Source organism: Lissotriton helveticus, chromosome 1_1 (assembly GCF_964261635.1).
Source record: "Lissotriton helveticus chromosome 1_1, aLisHel1.1, whole genome shotgun sequence".
Taxonomy (NCBI): Eukaryota; Metazoa; Chordata; class Amphibia; order Caudata; family Salamandridae; genus Lissotriton; species Lissotriton helveticus.
In genome coordinates this window covers 901610578-901625969 of record NC_136057.1, presented here as the reverse complement: position 1 = coordinate 901625969, position 15392 = coordinate 901610578, and the positions used below count along the sequence as shown (strand labels likewise).

Below are 15392 nucleotides of genomic sequence, written 5' to 3'. Positions count from 1 at the left end.
GCTGAGCCCATGGAAAGCTCTTTTCTGGGTTCTACCTTCCAAAAACACCCTCAGAAGAGAGCCAATAACCTTTAAGGCGACAGTCAACAAATGAGAACAAGGAATAGTTTCCAAATGAAGTTACGTAACATCTTTAGGTATCATGACCAGTCAACATACACAGTGTAAGTGAGATGACAATGTGCTTATGATATGCGCATGTCCATCTAAAGACGGCCAAAAGAATGCACCGTCAAAAGAAGTGGTTCCAGGCAAAGGATACTATGTCAAAGAGGAGCCGTCAATCAGCGAGTAGTGCAGCTTTTTTAAGGCTGGGTTGCTTTGTTTGATCTGCGGGATCTGGGGTTTCCCATCCACGAGCACAGGAGAGTGGGAGCTTTTCATGGTCTTCTTGAATTTGGAGAAGGCATCTTTCCTGGTTTCCCCGTAGTGATGAAGAATAACTGGTTTGTCAAAGCCTTCCTCCTTCAGCTTAGACAACTGCTTGTTTCTGTAAACAAAGTCAACAAAATGAAGACCTAAGCACATATTGCAACGTATTATAGGTTTACACGATTTGTAAAAACGTTACCAACCTATATCCAAGACTGGATAAAAATGGCATTACATAAGTAAATTATGAGATCAAATGCATTAATTTAATTGGGCTTAAGTAATGAAAGCTGTTCAGAATAGTCACATTCTATTTTGAGATGCAGCACCATTGACACCCAAGAAACTGATTTTTACCTGTTCCACTGCCATTTCTGTCATTTTTTACGGTTCTCTCTAGAGCCCTAGTCAGCTGTAGCAGGGTTTCTTAATGAGAACCTGAATGATATCTCCATTCTAAGGCCGTCCTGCATATCCTTGAGGGGAAGACCCCGACTTTTGCACATTGAATAAATATTCGCTGAGAATAGTAAGTTTCTCTCACATGGTCATGTTACATTGACTTGTATTGAGAGAAACTGAGTAAATATATCAGGTGTATTTCATATGTTTTTAGCTGTCAGCTCGAACGGACAAAAGTAACTTCTTATTGCAGCAGTGCTAAGTTTTTGCAATATGGCACCAGGCACTTTTTGGGGGCATTTCAATGGAGAGTTCAGTCCTCAAGTACTGCATTAAGGCCAGCATTACAAGATCCGCTGTAATACTGAAAAAGTAAAACTGCACCCAGAATTACCATTACAGATGGTTTGACCATGACAAACTAGTGCAGAAACTGCATCGCTTACTGGATCTTTGACCATATTCTGGGCACTTTTGAGCGGACATATTCCATTAGGTTTTCATTGGCCAATGTGTGTCTGTGAGGGAACAGTCTTGCGACATTTCTCATAAGACAGATTGGGTGGAAATTTGCATTTCTGCTCAAATCGGGATCACTGACAATCTGGTTACAATAGCCCTAGGCTTAAGAGTACATTTGTTTTGTTCTTTAAACTTGTATTTATTCAGTAATCGCACAGTGTAAAATACCACACAATGGCACATACAGTAAGTAGTAGCACAAAAGGCAGAACATTATAACCTGATACAGCCAGCATTATACAAGAAGCACACATTCTGGTGATCCAATGTTGTAAGCCATGACTCTCTTCGTCAGGCAGTCTTGGGGAACCCCAACCATATGCAATAAAATTACAGCTAGCGCAGCGCAGGTGCATCGTAGTGCGAGGATATGGTCCTGTAGCAGGATAAGAAGCAAACAATGCACACATTTAAAGAATAAACCCCTCCAAACAATAATGCAAAAACTAACAGCAGTGGGAGTAGCACACAAACAAGTGTTTTTCCTCCCAGGGCAGTCGTACATAAAGGTGGAGGGCAGAATCAGGGACACAGGGGGTCTCGCTGCGGGCTAAGTCATCCTCCACTAAGAGGGCGGGGGAGGCTCTCCGGATGGCCAAGGAGATTCAGAACACACCCACCAAAAACTATCTTACTATCACTGACACCCAGTCGCCTTCAGCAACTACAGAGATAGATCTATTCCCAATCAGACTACGCCTACGGATATACAATTATAGACACTCACACACTCCCCCCTCATCTGTCCATTCACACATCCACACAACCCCAAACACTCAGACTCAGCTACACACCGTTCAGCGATCTGGGGAATCCGCCCTTGAGGTCCCTGGGTGCAGAGCCTACTCTGTGACCTGTGAATGCTCAAAGGGTGTAGCTTGCTGCGTCTCCTCGGGTACCAGTCCTTCCAGCATATCACCCATATCGCCAGGTCCTTCTACACGCTCTTATCAGTGTGGACCAATTTTATCTGTCGCACCTTCGCCATACTCCACTCCATCCGACCATCTTTTGGGGGGTGGGAGGATGGGGAAGGTGGGGGGGGGCAGGGAAGCGTCCAATGTATTGCAATGCTATGCATGGCCAGCACCAGTCCAAGCAAGACAAACTTATGTTGCACTTGTGTCACAGTTGTTGGGGTTGGTAGTACCCCCAGCAAGCAGTGCTTGATTAAGGACTCCATCTGGACTCACCTGCAACGAGAATATGCTGGGGAGTGCGCTACATTAAATCTATGCAATCGCGGAGGCATCAGATATCGTACGGTGCAAGTTGTGAAACTGCAGGAGTTTGTAGCATTCATTGCTAGCAACCTTGTGGACCTGTGCTAACACCTGTCGCCACTCACCATCCCTGAGGGGTATTGGCGGTCTGCCGGCCACCTGTCACAAATCCTCGTCACATCCACCCTACGGCCAGCTTTCAGCTCCTTGTATGTGCGTGAGATCATCCCCCTGATGGCGCCTAGGTCTACCAGAATCTGTAGTGTCTGCGGCTCTTCTTGTTCCACCAGGGAAAGTAACCATATATTCTACTGTCCGTGTGTGAATTCTTAGCAGACTGTAGAAACCGACCAGGTTGTGGCTGATAGCAGTCCCGCGCTTCTTTTATTATGAGGACAGTGCCACTGAGATATAGGTCTCTAGTTGTGGAGCACCCCCCAGCATACCATTGCGTAAGATCCATCACCTCTTGTATCCATCAAAAACAAGGTACCCACATAAGGGGCAACAGTCTAGCGTATGGGGCCCTGCGAAGCACCAGAGTGACCACCTGCTCCCACACCTCTGCAACCTGACAGACTATAAATGGACAGTTGGCTGGGACTCCCAAATCCCTCATCAGACACCCCGGTAGATCTGCTACCTCGCCCCATTTAGCTAGCAAGGCCTTCTCCCCATTCGGGCTCTCTGTGCACCACTGCATAATCCTGCAAAATAATACAATCGAAGGTCCAGAAGTCTTAGGACCCCAGGCTCCACATCCAGCTTTAGCGCCTCCAGCTTCAGCCTGCTTTGCCCGTCAGCCTACACCAGGGTTATCAGAAAGCTGGTCAGTCTATCAAAAGTAGCCCGTGGTATATGGCAGAGGGAGTTCTGCAAGACAGAGACAGCGTGGGAACAGAAACATCCTTCTCTATGCCACTCTCCCAATAATGGAAAGGGAAGTTGATTTCTGAAGTGGATGGAAATGTAAAGTCTAGTGAAGACTGCCCCCATGATTAGGGCATAGTTGGGGTCACACTTCCAATGGAGCTCCGTCCCAGGGAGGGCAGCAGCATTGAACCCGATCAGTCCCCCGCAACGGGAAGAGAACCAACTTCTGGTGGTTGGTGAGTAACCCAGAAACCTTCCCGAAGGAGGCCATTCTTTACAACAGGACGCCTGCCTGCCCCGAATAAAGCACATGAGAGAGCCTCCGCAAATCCATTTGCCTACCTCTACCTGGTATAATGCCACATTGGGCCTCATAAACAAGATGGGTTAACACACGTTCCAAGAGCATCGCCAAGGTCTTAGCCAATATGTTAGTGTCAAATCCCAGCATGGACAGGGGACAAAAGGAGCTGGGGTCCATTTGATCATGACAATTTGGTCCTCCCACATGGATGGTGGAAGAGAACTAGTACACCTGGGTACTTGAAGGGTCTCCAGTAAACACAGCAATAATAGCCCAGCAAACACCTGTTAATATTCCATCGGAAGCTTGTCCAGGCCCAGGACTCAGCAGCGTGCCATGTCATCAACAGCTTCCTGCAATTCTTCCATGAGGAGGTCCTCATCTAAGACCCCTATCCTGTGCCTCCGTGAGGCATGGAAGTTCCAAATCATCAAAGAATCTCCCAGGTTCAGCTGGGGTGACCAGTGGGCCCGCACCATACATCGTCGCTTCCACTTCAAGAGCCATCGCAACAGTCTCCCAGATTTATCCCTCTACCAGTGAACAGCTGGCAATACTCGCATCTGGTCAGGCAATCCAGCCTGTAGCAAATCACCCAACTCGGCACTGCACGTGCGACAAGGGTCCAGAACGCGCATCGATCCTGGGACTAGGGCACTGAAGATCGGCCAGGAACCCTTCTGCCTCCATCAGCTCCCTCTCTCTTTGCTGCCTCATACCGCAAACCGTGGACAGGCACTCTACACATGTCAACAATTGTCCCATTCCAGCCCTTTTTTAGCAGTGGACAAACAGTTGGTATCGAAGTACCGGGCAGTCACCGCACAGAGTTCTTACAGGAACAAAGAGTCTCTCAGCATCCCTGGCCCAAGACACCACAGGGGAACTCTCAGTTGGACTCCGCCCACATTCCAGCAGCACTGGAGCATGGTCTGAAAGGAATCGACCCAGGATTCGGGTCCAGTCAGCCGCCACCTCGCCAGAGACCAGGAACCCGTCGAGCCGGCTATAAGACTGCGCATAAGGAATCCGTCATATGTGGCTTGATAGGGCGTCTATCTAAATTGCCATCATGCACATAAGTAAAGTCTCCAGCCAATAACAGAGGCACACCCACATACAGGATTAATTCCCTCCCCAACTCCAAGTGAAAACCACCATCCTCCACATATGGGGCAAAGACATTCAGCAGGCATACTTCCATGTCGTCTAGCAGGCTATGCACTAGGATATGCCGTCCCTCTATAGCTGCTTTGAAGCCGCGAACCCGGAAGGGTACCTCCGGAGCCACCCAAAAATTCACCCCAAGTGCATAGGTAGAGTACGTGGCAGAAAACATCTGAACCCTCCACTTCTGATGAACTTTATGGACCTCAATCGCCAATAAATGTGTCTCCTGCAACATTGCAATGTGCACACCATACCTAAGAAGGCAAGCCTGCATCCTATAGCATTTCACATACAAGTTGATCCCACGAACATTTCATGTTATAAATTTAGTGTGCCATCATTCCATTTCACTACTCCTCCTTCTCAAGCTGGATCACCCACCCAAGAACCCCGCTGGTGCCGCTGCCAATTAGCTCAAGGAACCGTAAACAAACCCCCTCCAACCACCAGGTATCACAGAAAATGAACAAGGTTCTCCCCAATCATTACCAACTCCCCTAAAGCCCACCCTACAAAACAATCAAAATACAATCAACTTTTGCCTCCGCTCAAATAGAGATAAATGAATAACTGTAAGACCTACCTCCCCTTGGGAGAACGTAGGAATGTTGAGTTTGGTGTATAAAGAATTGAAATGTAAAACCCTCTTTATAATGATGAATGCAGCGGAGAATGGGTGGGTGGATGGAAACAGAGCATGGTTTATGGTTATACTGCTGTTATTGCACATATGTGCTGCTCATATGGGTAGATTCATAAACCCCCCAACATTTTTGTTTACAACTCTATTTAATGGTAATGTTGGATTTTAAATCACAATTCTAAAAAATGACACTTTAGAAAGTTGGAATTTTCTTGCTCTAACCATTTTGTGGCTGCAACATGGATCCTGGGTCACATGACTGGGTGTAGCTGGCAGTTGGCCTATGTGTATTTCTAAAAGACAGAGAGACAAAGCCAGGATGGGCTATCTCTGACTTGATGAGGGGGAGGAGCTGTCACCTACCACACTTGCACATCACAAAGACTGTGACTGAGCACACTTACAAAGGGTTTGACACTAGTTTTTTGTGCGTGCTCCCAGACAAGCTGGGGCCAAGGAAATGAGTCAGGAAATTCCATACAGCTCTGAGTGGGAAAATCTCCAGAACCTCCTCCTATTTCAAAACTAGCACCAAGTTTAAATAGTGAATCCTCAGACCCAATTATTCAGTACACCTCTGGACCTGTGGAAGACTAAAAATGACTGCTGCCCTGCAAGTAGGACTGCTACTCTGCTGCCCGGTTGTCATGCTACCGTGCAGCCTAAGTGAGATGGACTGGACCTGCATCTTGAAACCAGGACCACCAGAATGACTCCAAGGACTAGTTGGATGGCCTCCTGATCAGAGCCTGGGGGAATGAAAAGGATCCAACAACCTTGAACACAGCACCTGAGCTCTGCCTGCTCTGAGTCTTGCTCCCCAAGTGGTTCCAACACAGTCCTGGACCCTTGGAAGTGGGCCTGAAGGTGCCAGCCCAAATGTGGTCCCTTGGGCAGAATCGACGCAGCATGACACATCGCCTTGCAGCATCACATTGTTACCGCCACAGTGAGACGCATCCACAACGTAGGACCCCCGCAGCTCCTCTGCACAACGCATCCTCAATACAATTCCTCGCAGCCACTGCTGTGCGACACATCCTTGATGCTGGAGATCTCAACCCTCCGCACCCCGGGATTAAGGTACTTTGTTAGGTAGGTCTAATTTGGTCCCTTTATCCAGCCCACGCTCTATCGCAGTCGGCCTGAACTTGTGACTTTGTCCCTGTCTGACATGACCAGATAAGTACTTTGTACTTTTAGACGCATGGGGTGTATTTAAGAGGGGATAGTGCCACCAGATTGTCACATTTAGTAATGTTCTGGTGGTGTGATGCCCCTCTCCATATTTACAAAGCGGCTTTCCATTACCAACAAGCCTTTGCGGGACTATCGCGCTGAGCGACACCGGGCAGAGAAACAAAACATGCCGATTCAGGACTTGAACGAACCAAATCTTTACAGTGGATAAGGTTAGTTTGATTGATACCTCCGTGGGGAATTGTGAGGCTTGGAGAACCGGGTGATGTGAGCGGCTACATGGGATTTGAGTAAATGACATTCGAGTGAGAGGCTACATGGGATTTGAGTAAATGACATTCGAGTCTCGGGAAAGTTTTGGTGACCACCGCCATGAGTCTCTTATCATTTTTTAAACTTCGGCCATAGGACAGGACGTGTCTTTGTTCTTGCCACATAACGCAATACACACTAATGGGCCAGCTAGCGATACGCGCTCCTTGTAATACAAACGTGATGGTAAAAAACTCATGTTGGGCATCCAAAGGAGCGTCAATTAATTATGTTATTGCCACACAACGGAATGCACACTAATGGGGCAGCAAGCGATACGAGCTTTGTGTAATACATACTTGATGGTGAAAAACCAAAGTTCGGCTTCCAAAGGAGGGTCAGTTATTTATTTATATTCTTGCCACACAACATAATGCACACTAATGGGGCAGCAAGCTATACGAACATTTAGTAACACAAAGGTGATGGTAAAAAACTGAAATCAAGTTTCCAAAGGAGCGTCAATGATTGACGTCGTACCTCTCTGTTTGCAGGGTCTCACCACTGTGGAGAACGGCCACGAAGGCGGCAGCCATTCAGTCACTGTTGGTCCTACGCTGTCATGTTATGAAGGTATGCCTGAATATAAATAAAGCATTGTGTGGAGTAGAAGGAGTTTAAAGCTGCTCATGGTAACAGAGTCACCTTGCATAGTCCCCTTAGATACATGGACATGAAGATTTGGAGAGTCTCCATAAGAATTGAGGAGCCCATAAAGTAAGCCCATATATCTATCTTTGCAGGGAATGCATGAAGTGACTTAGCTCTGACGGGGTACAAGTTGCTTATGATTTTCTCTTTTTTTTTTTATTTGCTTTTTTAGAGACACTTAAGATAGACAAGGATTAGAACAGTCTATCTCGCTTTGGAGCAAGGTAGGAAGCTGCTGCACCGGTGAGGTGTTGACATACTGCGTTGTATTTAGTGGTGTAAAAATCAGAATAGTAAGAGTATGTCTTTTTCTTTTTCTTTCTTTTTTAGATTGTGTTGGTCCTGAGGAGAACCCTGCTAACCAATAGGGTTTGAAACACGTCGACCTTACGCTATGTGTAGCCAGTTGGACTTCTGTACAATTAAGTTGTTGTCCAAAATGTTTCATGCACTGATATAATTATATTGATTTTTTCTGGAGATTGTTTTCCACTTAACTGTTGATAGGTCACTTTGTGTAACAGGCTACACGCGTACTCCTCTTGGGTGGGTCGAACAATTGGTGAATAGTGGTCCACTTATGAATTTTCTGAGTGTGTTAAGGTGTTTCTGAGTGTGTTATGTCAGGAATGAATGATTGGATGAAAGAAAAGCTGGGATGTTTGTGGCGTCTTTTATGAGAAGTTGTGCTAGTGATGAATAATTTATTCCAATTTTGCTTGTGTGATATTTATGTCATGTATTATCTGTTTGTACTTTCATATATCTTTTGAAAAATAAGCAAAAAAACTTGAATAATAAAAATTCTTGAGAAATATATGTTTCTTGGCACCTTTGACAAATCGGCTTTGGTAGCGTTGTTGGGATAACTCTTAAGTGAGTTTCAGTACTGGCATATGTTCTGTTTTATTTGACTCAGCCTTACTGAGTAGAGTCAAGGCCCTTTGTTGATCCTTGATCATAGACATTAACGGCACCAAATCGATGAGTCACTAAAAGGTCAAAACATGTATGTGATTTCTAGTATTCCAGTGACCAGGGGCGTGGCCTACTAGTTCACACTGGCCCGTCCCTTTTGGGGGGTTGGACCAAGACTCACTTGCATATGGTTGTTCTCTGTACCTAGTGGTACAGTGAACAAGAGAATATTAGTAATGTGACCCAAAGTAAATACCAGAGGCTGAGATTAATTTCAGCCTTCCTTTGTGTTTTTTTGCTAAACGTTGGTGCCGTTTGGAAATTCTCTTTTATTACTAGTAATAGCTTACTTGCTTGTGGCTCACTGGTTAGAGGCGGCAGACCCGTAAGCAGAGAACGGCCCGGGACCAGGGTTCGATTCCCGACGCGGCAGGGTCGTGGACCAGGGTCAGCGGACTCGATAATTCTCGCCTCGGTGCCTACTCTAGTCAGAAACCACACTCGGCAACTCTGGGCATCAGCTTGCCTCATCTTCACAACGGCCCCCCCAGACCGCCGGGGATGCTTGGTCGCACCTTAGAGATACCCATTAGGGACCATCTCTCAGGGTGAGCCAGGACGGGTTCCCCAGCGGTCGAAGCGAGGAGATACTCCTCCGGGAGTCGATTCCTAGCGCTATATAAAAACCCACAATTAAATTAAAACCCACAATCTCTAATTTTCAGAGACGTAAAATTAGATAACATCGCCCTGCCTGCGATGTTGTCAGAATGGGCCTCCATGGATAGACTGTATTGATGTAACGAGATGGCACCAGCCATGCAGGCGTGAAACTCGGATTAATAATGCGTGAGGCAGTGCAGTGACACAGGCTACACCGGTGGAACTCACTGCATGGTGACTCTTGTCTGGAAACTGAGGCTGGGAATAGCAAACCTTTAGTAATAAATGCCGTAGGACTGCTTTGGTTCGGTGCGATTTAAAAGATGCCCACATCGAATTGGAGTTTGTAAAGTGTAAATTACATTTGTATCTGAGCCAGCTGCAGTCGCTCCACAGCCCATCTGTAGAGTGCATTCCATTCAAGGTCTTCAGACGGCGGTGCAAATTCCTGAGCTATCCAGCCTGCAAAGGAAGAAAGAGAGGAGAGTGAGGCTCTCACCCGTGCACAGTAAAGGAGATCTCTGTGTAATTTTACTTGTGCACCAGTAAGGCTCTACACCTTTTAACGTCACAAAATTGGTATTCCTTACCGAGGTTATCAGAGAGAGATGTAGTTAAATTTGGCACCGGGTAAATTCAACACATTTTTGCCAACTTTTTTAAATGATTGCTTTTTATGCGTTTTATGCATTGTATTTATGACGGCTACATTTGAAAAATCAGTTCCGTTCACAGAGTAGGAAACAGCAAAACAACATCAAATCATTTTAGGGACTTTTAAGAAACGCGTTTTTATCAATCCCATTCTCATGTGCTTGACTGGGCTCTTTTTTTCAGATTTTGTTTGCAAACAACTGCATGTTCAGTTATGAAAATTGTGAACATTTTGAGTTTGTACAAATTACCAATTACAAAAAAAATTCTGCCTGTACTTTTCTCTCAAAACAAATCAACTGCACCTCAGAAACAAACATACTTATTAGCAGTGAATGGCTTTCAACAGGAATTCTTCTGCTAGAGCCAACATTAGATGATGGAAAAAAATTAAAGATTTACAACTCTCGGCCTTTGTAACCACCCTGGTGCATCTTTGGTGCAGCCTTTAAGAAGCATACTACCGTGTATTTAATGTCAACTTGCCCACTTCATGGACTTACTCAATATTCCTAGACCAACACATATGTCCTCAAGCAGTATATATGATGAATGGACAAAACGTGGAAGTGATAGCACACACCCGAAAAGCAGGGCCCGATGCTCTTATGTAGCAATAAACTAAGCAGTGCTACTAAAAGAAAGCACCCATTGCTCAATGAACCAACTCATTCACGCGCAAATGAATACATCAATATGTACCAAATAATGAATGATGATAAATATCCTCTGCATCCTGTACAGAAGGGAATTTTTATACAATCAAGGTTGAGGGTTTCATCCACCAAGTTAAAAGAACCTGCTGTTTGCATCGTGTTGCAATCTGTAGAAAATCAAAATGTAAATTCTGAGAATTTCTCTTTTGTCTTTTTTGGCCTAAGAGTGTTTTTTTATTGATGGGAACTGTCATGGTTTTAGGTTTGTGGCAGGCAGGCCTTATGTGGTTCTGGTGTTTTTCATAAAACCCTTGGCCTGTCAGAAGAATCAGACACTGATCCCAGGCTCTTTGGAGGCCTGGCTTGAGCAGTATGGCTGTAGAGATTGTGGCCCCATCTGATACCCAGTAATACATGAACTGACTCCTTATTTGATCTTCCAGGCAGCTAACTGTCTATGAGTAGAAAAACTATATATTCGGTCAGTTCAGGGTAATTCGTCATGTGGGTGCGCTGGAGCACATGGACAAGTTTCCATGAACTGCCTTTTCCCACCCTTTTCAGAGTCATTAGGTACGGTTATCATTTTAGGGTTGCTTTGAACATCCCAGGCTATGACATAATGTGAGGTATTTCTAGGCAACCAACTTTTGATGTTGTATTCCAAAAACAAATGCTTTTTGAGGATTTTTAGACGCTGTTTTTTGTCAAAAGCTTTGATCTTAATATCTGTATTATGTGGTTAGATTCAAATTTGCTGCTCATCTAGTCTGGGAACACACGATCACACGTGGTCTTCTCGTGAAGGCAGGGACCTCCATCTTCAATGGAATGGTGTTTCCTCTGATTTCTGTCTTCTGGGTTATTGGTTGAGTCTGTGAGGTTTCACTACAGTTTTCAGAAAAGGGTGCTTTTTTACAACACGGTCACCATCATCACACTTCCTTTGCCATCTATTTCCATCTCTAGGGCTTTGAGTGACTAAATAGCATCTTTAGTGTGCCGCCTCCTGGGTTATATTCAACTTTTTAACCACTGCTTGGTCTTCAAGGAGCTAGATGCTGTACAACCTTCAGCAACTTTAACCACTGAACTATTGAAGTATTGACTATTTTGGTTTCAGGTGCTGATGCTGTATGGTAATAGGTTTCTATGCACCTGCTATTAGTCCATTTAGACAAAAAAGGACCCGCAGACCCTGCCCAAATCAATAAAAGGTCTACCCAAGCTTGGTGAGGCAAAACATTAGCTTTTAATAGGTCAGGGCCAATGTCCAGTGCCCACTGTGGGTGACTAGCAGCTATTCTATTCTGTCTTGGACCAAGGCTCTTTCCTCTAAATATGGTAAAATTGGCTTACAGCCAATTGGCACATTTAATGTATTTATAAGTCCTTAGTAAAGTGGTAGTACATATACCAAGGGGCTGTAAATGTAATGCTGCTAGCGGGCATGCAGCACTTATTATGCCACCCACTTAAGTAGCCTTTTTAAACATGTCTCAGTCTGCCATTGTAGTCTGTGGGCAGTTTTAAACTGCCATTTCGACCTGGCAATATAATCTGTTGCCAGGTCTAAACATTCATTTTTAATATATGTAAGTCATGTCTAAGGTAGGCCCTAAACAGCCCTGGAGCAGGGTGGAGTATATTTAATATGTGGAACATGTACCTTTATGTTTTACATGTCCTGGTAGAGAAACATTCTTACATTCGTTTTTCAGTACTACAAGGCCCACCTCTCCCACAGGATAACATTGGATTACCCTTTGCAGTGCTAACCTATAATTGGGAACAGGTAGGAAAGTCAAATTTGGTCTCTAATGAATTGTAATTTAAAACACTCTTTAAGGGTAAATTCGGAATTTAAGTAACAATTTTGAAACTGCCACTTACAGAAAGTTGATGTTTTCTTGTCCTAACCATTTGGTGCCTGAATCCTGGGTCACATGACTAAATGTAATTGGCAGTTAGCCTTTGAGTATTCCTCCCATCACAAAAGGGGGAGTAGGTGTTAGCACGATGGGCCATCTTGACCTGATGGGAGGGGCTGAGCTGTCACCTACCACACTTGCATTTCACACAAATACACACAAATAACTTCACAATAGTGGCATTTTGTGACTCCAGACATTCTGGGATCAGGGCAGGGAGGAAGGAAAATCCCAATACAGATGTGTGTGGGGGGGCGGGGTCGATGGTTTAGATTTCTCCAACTCCAAAGCTAGCACAAAGTATAAATATTTGACCATCAGACCAAATCTTCTGTCCACTCATGGACCCATGCCCTGCTGCCAGAGGACTGCCCTGCTGCCTGAGGGCCACCCTGCTGTCTGAGAAGGAAGACTGGACCTCTTTAAATCAGGACCTTGTTTTGGGCCCAGCTGGAAGTGTAAATAAGAAAGTCCACTCGTCGCCTGCATATTGCTGCTCCAAACAGAATGCAGACGTGCATGCACTGCTGAAATGTGTACTGATGTGAATAATTACACCAAGACAAATCCAGCATGTTTCCATGAGTCAGCTGAGAGTAGCGTCTGGATTGGCTCAGGGCAATCTGGGAGCCTGTGTGAGCATCCGAGCTGAAGAAAGGGCGAGGCGGCGGACGTCAGGCTGCAGATAAGTTTTGTTTGTTTTTATTTTTTTATTTTTTTCCTCTGCACTGCCCAACCAATTTCACCTGCCTGCGGCCTCTACTGAGAACTCAGTAGAAAAGTAACATCAGGCAATGTTCGTGAAAGCAATGCTTTACTTTCAAAGATCTATTTATTTTGATTTTAGTTGCAGGAAAAAAACCTCATCCTCAGTCTCCTCTTCCCCATCCAAACAAAAAACCTCAACATTAAAATCCTTGAAGACAAGCATCTCACCTCTCTGTTCAGATGCTCTTGATGCCATTGAGAAACTGATGGTGACTGAAGAATAGGGCACATTTGCTTGTGTGGCTGGGCCTAAGAAGGGCAATAGAAAAACATGTTATCTACTATTAAAAACATAAAAAAATTAAAATAATATATGAGCATCTCCATTCTTATAGCATGTCATGATTGTGTAGTTCCCAGATTTATTTTCCTGCAGGATAATTTTCATTCGCCTAAATTCTTTTCTTTTTAATAAATGGAACAATTTTCAGGAATAACATTCATGTACCTTTTATTCCCCCTAATTCACTATTAATTATTACTGTCGTTTGATGACCATTCAGGGACAATCACTCCATTCTAATAAGAAACAAAAAGGCAAAGGCTAGAAGGAGTGTTCATAGCTTAGAATTGTGGAAAATATAATTCTAAAAAAAGGAACACTTTATAGCATTTGATTGCTTTCACCACCATCTAAGTTTTTTGAAAACGTATTTGGAACTATTGCTGCTTTAAGATTATTTCAATATATTTTAGCAGGGTAAGAGGCATCTGGCACATAGATCTCTGAGTATATTTTAGATGTGCACCCTACCGTCCATATAATAAAGTGAGTAAAACAGTATTAGAGGAGAAACGTTCCTATGGGCATCAACAAATCATATTCACAGACTACAGTCATATTCCCTAGCTCATGTTAACACAGCAACAATTCTCAAGGGCCACAATAAATTAGGTTTTCAGTCTAACCCAGATAATATGCTATCCACAATATTGCCATTGTTTGAGATCTCTACTCTAAATATTTCTAAGGTTAGATTTACATCTTTATCTTAAAATGATAAGACGGGGAGTAGAGAACATTGCAGTGATGTAAAATATGCCCCGCCAGCCTCCACCCGAACTCAGTTCCAAGAGATACCCGAGCCATCCTACCACACCCGGTGACAACTGGGATACCGCAGGAACCTCTGCACAACACTCAAGGTCCTTGTGCGTGCCGAAAATACCTTTGATTATCAGAGACAACTGCTTTCTGCCCCGGGGCGGCAACACCCGCCATGGAGGACATTGTGTGGCTGCGACAAGGGGTTCGGATCCTACCCTCAAGTTAATTGGGCTCAGCAGGTAGGCCCTCCCTCAGGGTCCATATTACACAAGGTACCCGGGGGCTCAACGAGCGTTGGCGCCTTCTCTGCGTGCCCCCATGGAACTTTGATATTACAGAAAAGGCTGCAGACATTTCCGAGGCCCCTTCTGTAATACTGAAAGCGCTGGCAGACATACAGCGTCAGCGACTTCTCAAGAAGATGTGCCCTCATTTGCATGGGGGCGTGGCCCCATGGATATGAGGGAATTAATTTGCCTCCACGCTCGCACCGTATTACAGACGCAGGCACAGAGGCAAAGAAGCTTTGAGGAGGAGCACTGACAGTGCGCCCCCTTATAAGCCCTCTGGCAGGGGGAAGGGGGGTCCCATGGACCCCACAGACATCGCTTTGCAGGCTGGTGCAGTCACTCACTGTAATGGGATCTCTACTCCCCTTTAAAAGTGCAGGCGGGTTGCGGCCTGCACTGTGAAAACACAGAGCGGCTGCTTTAAAGCCGCTCCATATTTCACTTGCATGTGCGTGGCTGTCCTGTGGGCAGTGCATTCTATGTAATATGGGACACTTTCCCTGTCTGCTCCCGGTGCACCTATTTTAAGGTGTGCCGGGCGCAAACAGGGAAAGTACGCCCTTTACATAATAGGGCCCCTGGTGCGCTAAAGGAAGGAAGCTGCGCTTATATACATTAGTTGTGAGTAGGTACTCTAACCACATTATTCAAGTTGTGCTCATGGTAAGTTGATTGCCTGGTGACTAGCCCCCCTGCTGAAATGAGTGTGAGGGAGAAGCAAAGATAGGAGACTGACAGATTCGTGCCCCCATTCCTACACTGCCATTTGATGAAAGCGACGCATCTTTTAGG

The 15392-nt window shown here is 45.1% G+C and overlaps 1 protein-coding gene across 1 annotated transcript in view; it reads right to left on the bottom strand.

Moving 5' to 3' along the window:
- Positions 1-261: 261 nt before the first annotated feature.
- Positions 262-15392, bottom strand: part of LOC144771243 (uncharacterized) — a 131376-nt gene continuing 116245 nt past the window's right edge. Inside the window, exons 6-8 of the mRNA XM_078655866.1 lie at positions 13431-13511; positions 9616-9715; positions 262-490 (exon numbers count right to left, since the gene is read on the bottom strand). Coding sequence (XP_078511992.1) covers positions 262-490; positions 9616-9715; positions 13431-13511 — 410 coding nt within the window. The remainder of the gene's footprint in view (positions 491-9615; positions 9716-13430; positions 13512-15392) is intronic.